Below are 11,258 nucleotides of genomic sequence, written 5' to 3'. Positions count from 1 at the left end.
ACCTATGTTTTAGCCCTTTAAAAGCCTACTTGGACTGTTGGACGGTACTTGTCGTGTAATATCTATTCTTGATTTTTTTTACACCAAACCACTTGTAATCGATTCTTTTTGGCTTAGAACAGCGTGATAAGTTGTTTTACATTATTTCCAATTGAAATCGGCGATTTTACACAAAAAAATTTGACTTGATAATTTCGCTCAAAACTTATGTTTTAGCTGTTTAAAAGCCTATTTGGACTGTTAGACGGTTCTTGCCCTATAAAATCCATACTTGATTTTTTTTCGGCAAACCAATTGTAATCGATTATTTTTGGCTTAGAATAGCTTAATAGGTTGCTTTCAATCATGTCCAATTGAAATCCGCGATTTTACAGAAACACATTCACACACATATTCACACACACACACACACATACATACAAACACACACAAACACACAAGCACATTCACACACACACACACACAAACACACACACACAAACACAGACACACACACAAACACACGCACATTCACACACACACAGGCACATTCATTCACACACACACACAAATGCACGCACACACATACATACACACACACACACACATACACGCACATACATACCTGCCCAAATCTACATCAGTGCTGCGATCATGTATAAGATTTACTTCGTTTTTGTCTTATATCAGCTAACATCCCTGAATCTTATTATCATACGAATCATGACCACATTGCTTGTATCTTGCAAGATGTAGACGAAAGAGTTGTGCACATCGTTTGTAGAAAGAGTATCATATAGCTAAATCTTAACATATCACAGAAATGAAGTAGTCAGAATAAACGTCACACGCCGACTTTACATAAAATAGATATTTTATTAGATGAAAAATTTGTATAATTCCTTTTTACAGCATATCTTTACCCTGATTTATCCCGCATATAGCTTATTTCAACCGTATACATTTGTCAATTACGGAATCGCTATAAATGATTTACAACGTCCGTACAAAGCTGTTGTTTATATAGCTGGAATCTGTAGAATATCAAAAATTTCAATTCACCATTGCTGATTAATATTTTGATTTAAAACCTGTTTTCGCCGATTGAATCACTTTTCTTGTTGAAGATATATGTCCACACAACTAGAATTACGTTTCTGGAGTCTAGTACTCAAATTTCATGTTCTTCATAGTCTATATGCTAGTAGATCCTTGCACAAGGAAACAGCAAACAAGTTTTTAAAAAACTCACGGACGATGATTTTACATAACTCCTCTCACTATTAAATTGAATCAGAAGAAGGCATAATAATAAACATTTCACAATTTGTACAGTCAAAGGCGCAATATGAAAGGCCAGATGAATATTTGATATGCATCTCTGGGTTCAGTTTTGATGTGCATTACCGTATTTTGATAAGATGTGTTTCATACATACTGTATTAGGTTGAAGCTTTGATTATGTGCATTTGCAATCATTTCCTTTTATACAAATAATTCTCAGTATAATTTACAGGAGCATCATGTTAATACCCTGTCTACATCAAACTGTCTTTAAACTTTCCTTAACGATTGGATAGATTTTACATCATTACACATTTACATTTCTACACAAGCACCTACATTGTGTTAAGCACAATCATTTCAAGCTTTGCACAATATCTGTGGCGTCCTGTTTCCAAACCTGTGACTTTTTTTAGAGATTTGACAAAAACGAAGAACTGATGCGTATGGATATACGGAGTATAGAGAATTTAACATCAAAAGATGTAGGACTGATCTCTGTATCTAAAGTAGTAAATACGGTAGTTGTGGATTACAACACTAGAGTACTGGGCAACGCATTTCTGGAAGACGTTAAGAATGACTTCTTCATTCTCACAAGGTGGATTCTGGTATGACCCTGTAGACTCCGTAAGGTGCGTAGCTCATAGCAGGTCGCTTGATTTTAAACTGTGAAAGAAGAATATCATCAGTACGGTCAAGTCAGAATTAACTGCTGCGCTGTTAACATTTAAATGTTTAAATACAACCCCCTGCAACTGTAACTTCACATGATCTGCTTTCATACAACGTGAGAGCGTTTTTTTCCATCTGACGTCTTAACCAAGACCTAACGTTGTTATTTGCATTAACCTATAATGGCTGTCCAATGATATTTGATGAAGATGGTACGAATCCGAATACATTAAAGTGAAAAATTGATGGTGATCTCGAACCTAAGACATACGGGATATACAGTATTTACAAGTTTCTTGCACCGAGGAAATTGCCCTAGCTCTTTTTGACACGCACAATGAACAGCGGACGACGGCTTAACGTCCCGTCCTAAAGCCCCCGTCATAAATAAGAAATTCAGCTCGGCCGACGTCTTGGCGAGCCTCAAATGTGTATTTTCGGCCGAAGTACGGTCGACGTCCTGTCGATTACGCGGGCTTCGGGCGATTTTTAGAAATCAATAATTCAAATATTGGCCTTTTACCAGGCTAGTCGATTCCGACTTCGTCCATGTCCAAGAAATAGTACCGTCCTATGGGGGATTTTTAGTTTTTAGTGTTCGACGGACGTCACGCGAGATTTCCATTGGAAATGCGACTCTTTTCAGTAGCGTGCTTATGAACTATGAATAAATGGACATCCGGCTCTATACATACACTTCTTTCGAGGCCAAAGGTTTCCGTGTAGAGTCCTCCACCTCGCTCAGCTGTCGGGTACGTCTCGTCTTCTGCGGGAAGTGTCTGCGGCGCACGGGGCAGGTACCGGGGCAGTACAAACGGACAGGGGGCGCTGCCGAGACTCTGCAGGTACACGTCACCTCCCAGGCGGCGTGAGCCGATGTATGGACTCTCCGGCTGTTGTTCGGGTGTTCTTTGTTGCTGTGACATTGGCCGCAGTCTTGGGATGCGGGGTCTGTACAGGATGAGTAAAAAGGGTCATGAGAACGTAAATCTTGGCATTGAGCACCGCAAAATTCATGTCAACGTGTCATCATTATTACCTTTGCCGAGAAGCTTATGTTTTCGTCAGCGTTCGTGTGTGTGTCTGTGTGTCAACACGATAACTCAAGAATGCCTGGATGGATTCCTCATACTTAGTATGTGGTTAGGTCTTCTTGAGACCCCGGAATAATACGATTATCGGCCGTCTAGCGGTTTGCTATGGTACTGCAGCGGAAATTCCGAGTATGATATTTCGTGTTCTGGCCATGCTATGGTCATAATTTTTGAGTGGTGGTGGTTAAAAGGGAGAGTAAATTGTAAGTCATGTAGGTTTGGGCCACCTAGCGGCTTTTGGAACTGCAGGAGCCGATTTCATTTCAAACTTTGAGAAAGGTTAACTCATGATGGGGTTGACGGATCGTCATGATATTTGGTATGTAAACAGCTTAAGTGATGATTGACAAAATCGTATGCTCATTATTCTAATTAATGAGGAAAGTCTATAAATTTGCTGCATTCCATTAAAGGACTCTCAAACACGATACATATGTAACTGTGTAATAGAGGAATGTCGATAGATATCGATTATGCCAGGAATACCTAATTTGCATATTCTTGTAATTCGAATCGCTCTGCGGTCCTTATGTATCACTTTTTGCACGACAGCGGGATGAAATTTAAATTAGGAAGATACGCAGCTATGTGCTCCAGTTAAAAGCTTTCTTGTAAGATGTGTTGACGCCCGGAGTCATGGAACGGACTACTTCCTCTCATGGAAGGAAAAAGAAACTGCATGAAATCCTCTACTGGCGTAGCGGCTGGCTAAAAAAAAGTCTTACCTGTAGTCAGTCAGACGGGGACGACCGTAGTCACGATCCCAGGCGTCATCGACAGGCTCCCCGTCGGGAAGGTATGCTGGTTGCCGGGTTGGAGACGGCTGATCCTCGAGTCCATCTCCACCAGACAAGGACGCCCGGGGGCCGAGGCTAGGGACCTGGGTAAACAAACCCCCGCCGTACCGACTCACAGATTTTCCACTCGAAGAGGAACTCGATAAAGGTGTGTCGGGAAGGTAGCGGGGAAGACGGGTTGGATAGCGGCTGGTAGAACCGGCGGGGGAGGCGGCGCTGCCACCGGGCAGGTAGGGCGGGGTGAAGCCGAAATGAAGGTCGTCCCAAGCCAAGTCCAGGTCAGGACCTCCAAAAGTAGGACGCCGCGCTCTCTTTCGCCTCCATGAAAATCCCAATGAAGAGCGCCCGTCCTCGACCACGTATCTGTAAACGAAAGATTAGGGCCGTTAGTTTGCAACAGAACCGAGTCAGAAAACAGAATCTGATGTACCCTATGTGGCAGAGACAGTCATTCTCATATCTATATTGGACTTACATTGACGTAGCTGTTAAGGGCTATTATCAATAAACCATTTTGATTGATTGATTGATCAAATAGGATTTTACCATAGTTAATATTGACTGAAGTAAGCCACATATAAGGCCGTTAGTCAACAACTTATGAAGGCACTGCTGCATTCGTTCACAGAAAGGACACTGAAAAATCCTGGATACTAACGAATACGATTCAGGGCCATACCTGTTCCACCTCTGTTTCCGCCGCCGTTTGATGTAGACAGCGCGGCAGATGGTGATGCAGCACAACAGCAGTAGAAGCGCCCCCAGACTAGACCCCACAGCGATTAGGAGCCACATGGTCCGGTCTGTGAGAGTGCGAGTAAGTCAGTACTTTTCTCAAATGTTTTACGCTTCCTAATCTATTAATTTTGCTTGATTTTTCAGCGGGACATCATAAAGAATGAGGCACAAGAGGAGGATTTAGATGACCGTTTGACAAACGATATAATCTGATACTAGAGTCCGTGGCGTTCTGAGCACGCACCGTCAGCAAGTGACCATCTTTCAAGCTAACCGACCACAATCATTCGTCCTCATCCTGCGCCTTGTCAGCGAGTGATCAACAATGTTCGTACACCCCCTCACCCCAGTAATTATGCTCCCGGAAGCCAGCGTCACACAGTTACCGACTTCTGTCGAATTTGTTGATCTCCAAAAGGTGAAGGAATTTCAAAATCACCTGTAATTCGAATGCTTTTTTTTTCGCCTAGAAGTTCCATTGGGCGAGACTTGGTAACCTGCGAACATCGGCCGATCACTAAAAATCACAATTGACAGGACAATCCAGCCGGCAGTTGACCCGGCCGAAAATGTCCACCTAATGGCTTAATAGCATTTTGAAGTTTATCTCATCGTCAACAACAACATTGCACCAGCAAATACGATAATGAACGATTAGAGTAATTTTACTACTATCTATTAATCAGTGAAAGACTCACCGTCCAGTCCTGGGTCTGGTACAGGCCTGGACAATATTGGAAAAAAACGACTTTAACGACGAGAAAGTGGTCGTGATGAAGTAAAATAATTGGTGTCTTGTGCAAAATGTAAACTTTATTGTAAGTATCTATTGGTAAGTTTAAAGATATTGAGCTGTAATGCTTTAAATGTACACGGTTGTTAAGCTCTAAGCTTTAAAGAGACTTGTCGAAAGTATAAAGACTTCTGAAGTAAAACCAGCGCATGGCTCCAGGCTCCAGACTTTGTACGTAAAAGAACCCAATAAATTCAACAAGAGAGGTAGGATAACCTGGAGTGATTGCTCCTAGAAGTAGTGAAGGTGTAATGCACTATCAGCTGTAAGAAAAAAAAACGCCTCGACTTAAGCAAGACGCTTGGAGTTCGATGGAGGAGAGAGTACTTCGGGAAACTCACGTGCATGTTGGCAGTCCCTCTGACAGCTGACAGGCACTCCCGTCCCTACACACGTAGCCTTCATCACATGCGGGCAGACACGCCGTGCCGTTCTCCACGAAGCCGTCCTGACAGACACAGGTGGTGCTGTTTCCGAGTAGGAGGCAGGTGGCGTGGTCCTGACAGGTGTTGTTGTGGCAGAACGCCACGGGAACATACGACGTGCCTTATATGGAACATGAGATCAGAGTTGTATCAGTAGCAGAAAACCAAGGCCCGACATAAACTAGAAAATATCTGGACGTTTGACGTCACAGGGACAGGGACACGGATACGTTTGCAGCCATCACTATTATTGAAGCTTAAGGCAAGACCGAGGGGACCGTGTGGGAGCGTGAGGGTGCAATGTGAACACACTGGTATGATGATGTCGTGCAGGATCCGGCCGCTTTACGCAAGCTTTCGGATGACAAAGGCTACCTTCCTTAAAATCTGAAGTGACCTATGGCCGCAGCTAGCGCGAATAGACTCAAGGACGCGCAACGTGTTGGTACATGGTTTACGGCATTATGGTAAGACCTGGTAAATGTTGAAGGGCTTTCCAACACAAGGACACACAATTATCACCACTTTCATGGCGCGAGCTGCACGGATCCTATCTATGAGACTTAAAGCACATTTCTGTTCTCTTCATCAATCCTCATATAATGTGACGGTACCTGGTATCACAATTAACGACAGTTCATTTTAAGCAAGAATCATCGGCAAGAATACCTTGGTCATTTGTGATGTAAAGTACATCCACGGAATCCCCACTTATGAGAAGCTGGTCTCCTACAATTGCATTGTGGACTAGGTCGTAAGTCCTCTTCTCAACAGGACTGTCCACTGTCTTGTTATAGATGACATCGAGAATAGAAATGGTACTTCCAGGCCTGCAGTGTAAAATATGAGGTTCCAGGTTAACGCTGTTACTAAAACAGTAGATCAAACTTTACACTTTGGGTGTCTATTTTTTACCTAAAGAGACAAATGAGAGCGTATGTACGTTATACCTTGAAAAAATACGCTAAAAATCACAAGCGCTTTGTTATTAACTACAGACTTTAAGTACAAGGGAACAAAGATTTTCTGATATTTCTCAAAAGCATCTCAATAGGATTTTCATAGTTCTTTCCCATTTGAATCGAAGATAATTAGGCATGGGTGACAATTGCAACCACCTGATATAGATAATGTACTTTTAAATGTACTTTTATTCACAAGCAAGTATTTATATATCCCGACGTTTCGATATCTGTCTATCATCTTTATCAGGGTGATAATGACTGGTTCATAGTTTGGGAGTGCATTGTTAGCAGTAACACCTAGCTTCAGTGCATTATAAATAAACCATTTAGTATTGCACTGAATAAGATGATAGACAAACATCATAACGTCGGCTTATGTAAATACTTGGTTGTGAATAAAAGAGTTTTTCTATTCTCCAACTTGATGAAATTATTCACCAATATAAAACTAAATGTTTCATTTCTTACAAATACCTGGAATATAAAGGGGTTAAGTTAGTTACATTTGTCTGTGAGGGTTATAAAAAAAAGATACACTTACTCAAAACCGACAACCTCACACCGAATAAACAGCGGCTCAAACTGGAATAATGGGGTCACCTGAACGGCGGTAAAATAAAAAAATATGTTCATGAACATGATGGTACAATAGATAGAAAATACTAAACAACAAAAAAATTGGACAAAGACACTCAAATTAATCATTGTAAAATCATAAAACAAAATATATTGAGAAAGCAAGGAATATTTGTACAGTAAATGAATATTACCTTTCTCGTGACTTCGGCAGCAAGTCTTAAAAATTCTTGAGAAGTTTTATTCCGAAGGGCATCAACAAATACCCGAGCAGTTTCAAGTTTCAACCTCACAGTGCCGTTGAACCCTAAAATGAAAAAACAAACAAACATGGCAACTGAGTAACGCAACAAAAATACTGATTTTCAAGTCTATGGATAAAAAAGGATTAAATACAACAAGATCACAAGAAAATGCTCAATAGAAATAAAGTTTGATAACATAAAGGGCTTAAAAACTAACGATCGACGGTGCTTATATCTTCTGTTGTGACTTGTAGGGTGGAGATTTGGGTGGAAGGTCCGAGAGTTAGAGTCTCAGTTGTCAAGTCCTCTGTAAAAGTCTCAACCGTCGCAGCACTTGCAGCAACGTCTTCAGTGCTGGCAGTCGCAACGCTGGTAGAGACCACATCTGTCGTCTGCAAGCTACTGAATGCCTCGGTTGTTGTTGAAGGAACTGTGGAAGTAAGACCAGATGTGGGCACGTTGCTGCTCGTCTCTGTCGTCGGCCCTTCCGTTGTGAAAACTGTTGTTGGTGCCTCTTTAGTTGCCTGTGCTGTCGCGTCTGTGCTTGCGAGGCCTGTGGGGGCTTGGCTTGAAGGTTGCAGGGTGGAGATTTGGGTGGAGGTTGTAAGAGTCGGAGTCTCAGTTGTTGTCAGCTCCTGTGTAGTAATCTCAACCGTCGCAGCACTTGTAGTGACTTCTTCTGTGTTGGCAGTTGCAACGCTGGTAGAGACCATATCTGTCGTCTGCAAGCTACTGAATGCCTCGGTTGTTGTTGAAGGAACTGTGGAAGTAAGACCAGATGTGGGCACGTTGCTGCTCGTCTCTGTCGTCGGCCCTTCCGTTGTGAAAACTGTTGTTGGTGCCTCTTTAGTTGCCTGTGCTGTCGCGTCTGTGCTTGCGAGGCCTGTGGAGGCTTGGCTTGAAGGTTGCAGGGTGGAGACTTGGCTGGAAGTTGCTAGAGTCGGAGTCTCAGTTGTTGTCAGCTCCTGTGTTGTAATCTCAACCGTCGCAGCACTTGTAGCGACTTCTTCTGTGCTGGTAGTTGCAACGCTGGTAGAGACCACGTCTGTCGTCTGCAAGCTACTGAATGCCCCGGTTGTTGTTGAAGGCACTGTGGAAGTAAGACCAGATGTGGGCACGTTGCTGCTCGTCTCTGTCGTCGACCCTTCCGTTGTGACAACTGTTGTTGGCGCCTCTGTAGTTGGCTGTGCTGTCGCGTCAGTGCTTGCGAGGCCTGTGGAAGCATGGCGTGAAGGTTGCAGGGTGGAGATTTGGGTGGAAGTTGCTAGAGTCGGAGTCTCAGTTGTTGTCAGCTCCTGTGTTGTAATCTCAACCGTCGCAGCACTTGTAGCGACTTCTTCTGTGCTGGTAGTTGCAACGCTGGTAGAGACCACGTCTGTCGTCTGCAAGCTACTGAATGCCTCGGTTGTTGTTGAAGGCACTGTGGAAGTATGACCAGATGTGGGCACGTTGCTGCTCGTCTCTGTCGTCGGCCCTTCCGTTGTGACAACAGTTGTTGGCGCCTCTGTAGTTGCCTGTGTTGTCGCGTCTGTGCTTGCAAGGCTTACGGAGGCTTTGCTTGAAGGTTGTAGGGTGGAGATTTGGGTGGAAGTTGCCAGAGTCGGAGTCTCAGTTGTTGTCAGCTCCTGTGTTGTAATCTCAACCGTCGCAGCACTTGTAGCGACTTTTTCTGTGTTGGCAGTTGCAACGCTGGTAGAGACCACGTCTGTCGTCTGCAAGCTACTGAATGCCTCGGTTGTTGTTGAAGGCACTGTGGAAGTAAGACCAGATGTGGGCACGTTGCTGCTTGTTTCTGTCGTCGGCCCTTCCGTTGTGAAAACAGTTGTTGGCGCCTCTGTAGCTGGCTGTGCTGTCGCGTCTGTGCTTGCGAGGCCTGTGGAGGCTTGGCTTGAAGGTTGCAGGGTGAAGATTTGGGTGGAAGTTGCTAGAGTCGGAGTCTCAGTTGTTGTCAGCTCCTGTGTTGTAATCTCAACCGTCGCAGCACTTGTAGCGACTTCTTCTGTGCTGGCAGTTGCAACGCTGGTAGAGACCACGTCTGTCGTCTGTAAGCTACTGGATGCCTCGGTTGTTGTTGAAGGCACTGTGGAAGTAAGACCAGATGTGGGCACGTTGCTGCTCGTCTCTGTCGTCGGCCCTTCCGTTGTGACAACTGTTGTTGGCGCCTCTGTAGTTGCCTGTGCTGTCGCGTCTGTGCTTGCGAGGACTGTGGCGGCTTGGCTTGAAGGTTGCAGGGTGGAGAGTTCGGTGGAGGTTGTAAGAGTCGGAGTCTCAGTTGTTGTCAGCTCCTGTGTTGTAATCTCAACCGTCGCAGCACTTGTAGCGACTTCTTCTGTGCTGGCAGTTGCAACGCTGGTAGAGACCACGTCTGTCGTCTGCAAGCTACTGAATGCCTCGGTTGTTGTTGAAGGCACTGTGGAAGTATGACCAGATGTGGGCACGCTGCTGCTCGTCTCTGTCGTCGGCCCTTCCGTTGTGAAAACAGTTGTTGGCGCCTCTGTAGTTGCCTGTGTTGTCGCGTCTGTGCTTGCGAGGCTTACGGAGGCTTGGCTTGAAGGTTGCAGGGTGGAGATTTGGGTGGAAGTTGCTAGAGTCGGAGTCTCAGTTGTTGTCAGCTCCTGTGTTGTAATCTCAACCGTCGCAGCACTTGTAGCTACTTCTTCTGTGCTGGCAGTTTCAGCGCTGCTAGAGGCTACGTCTGTCGTCTGCAAGCTACTGAATGCCTCGGTTGTTATTGAAGGCACTGTGGAAGTAAGACCAGATGTGGGCACGTTGCTGCTCGTCTCTGTCGTCGGCCCTTCCGTTGTGACAACTGTTGTTGGCGCCTCTGTAGTTGCCTGTGCTGTCGCGTCTGTGCTTGCAAGGACTGTGGCGGCTTGGCTTGAAGGTTGCAGGGTGGAGAGTTCGGTGGAGGTTGTAAGAGTCGGAGTCTCAGTTGTTGTCAGCTCCTGTGTTGTAATCTCAACCGTCGCAGCACTTGTAGCGACTTCTTCTGTGCTGGCAGTTGCAACGCTGGTAGAGACCACGTCTGTCGTCTGCAAGCTACTGAATGCCTCGGTTGTTGTTGAAGGCACTGTGGAAGTAAGACAAGATGTGGGCACGTTGCTGCTCGTCTCTGTCGTCGGCCCTTCCGTTGTGACAACTGTTGTTGGCGCCTCTGTAGCTGGCTGTGCTGTCGCGTCTGTGCTTGCGAGGCCTGTGGAGGCTTGGCTTGAAGGTTGCAGGGTGAAGATTTGGGTGGAAGTTGCTAGAGTCGGAGTCTCAGTTGTTGTCAGCTCCTGTGTTGTAATCTCAACCGTCGCAGCACTTGTAGCGACTTCTTCTGTGCTGGCAGTTGCAACGCTGGTAGAGACCACGTCTGTCGTCTGTAAGCTACTGGATGCCTCGGTTGTTGTTGAAGGCACTGTGGAAGTAAGACCAGATGTGGGCACGTTGCTGCTCGTCTCTGTCGTCGGCCCTTCCGTTGTGACAACTGTTGTTGGCGCCTCTGTAGTTGCCTGTGCTGTCGCGTCTGTGCTTGCGAGGACTGTGGCGGCTTGGCTTGAAGGTTGCAGGGTGGAGAGTTCGGTGGAGGTTGTAAGAGTCGGAGTCTCAGTTGTTGTCAGCTCCTGTGTTGTAATCTCAACCGTCGCAGCACTTGTAGCGACTTCTTCTGTGCTGGCAGTTGCAACGCTGGTAGAGACCACGTCT

The 11,258-nt window shown here is 45.3% G+C and overlaps 1 protein-coding gene across 1 annotated transcript; it reads right to left on the bottom strand.

Moving 5' to 3' along the window:
* Positions 1-835: 835 nt before the first annotated feature.
* Positions 836-10,000, bottom strand: LOC136420747 (uncharacterized). The gene is made up of 10 exons (XM_066407847.1): positions 7,789-10,000; positions 7,521-7,633; positions 7,292-7,350; positions 6,455-6,615; positions 5,702-5,906; positions 5,266-5,291; positions 4,509-4,632; positions 3,758-4,192; positions 2,634-2,889; positions 836-1,932 (listed from the first exon to the last, which is right to left on the bottom strand). The coding sequence occupies exons 1-10, from the start codon at positions 8,282-8,284 to the stop codon at positions 1,858-1,860; spliced, it is 1,950 nt and encodes a 649-aa protein (XP_066263944.1). The 5' UTR covers positions 8,285-10,000; the 3' UTR covers positions 836-1,857.
* Positions 10,001-11,258: the final 1,258 nt, after the last annotated feature.

Source organism: Branchiostoma lanceolatum, chromosome 1 (assembly GCF_035083965.1).
Source record: "Branchiostoma lanceolatum isolate klBraLanc5 chromosome 1, klBraLanc5.hap2, whole genome shotgun sequence".
NCBI lineage: Eukaryota > Metazoa > Chordata > Leptocardii > Amphioxiformes > Branchiostomatidae > Branchiostoma > Branchiostoma lanceolatum.
The sequence above is the reverse complement of the archived record's forward strand: the minus strand, read 5'-3'. Positions and strand labels throughout refer to the sequence as shown.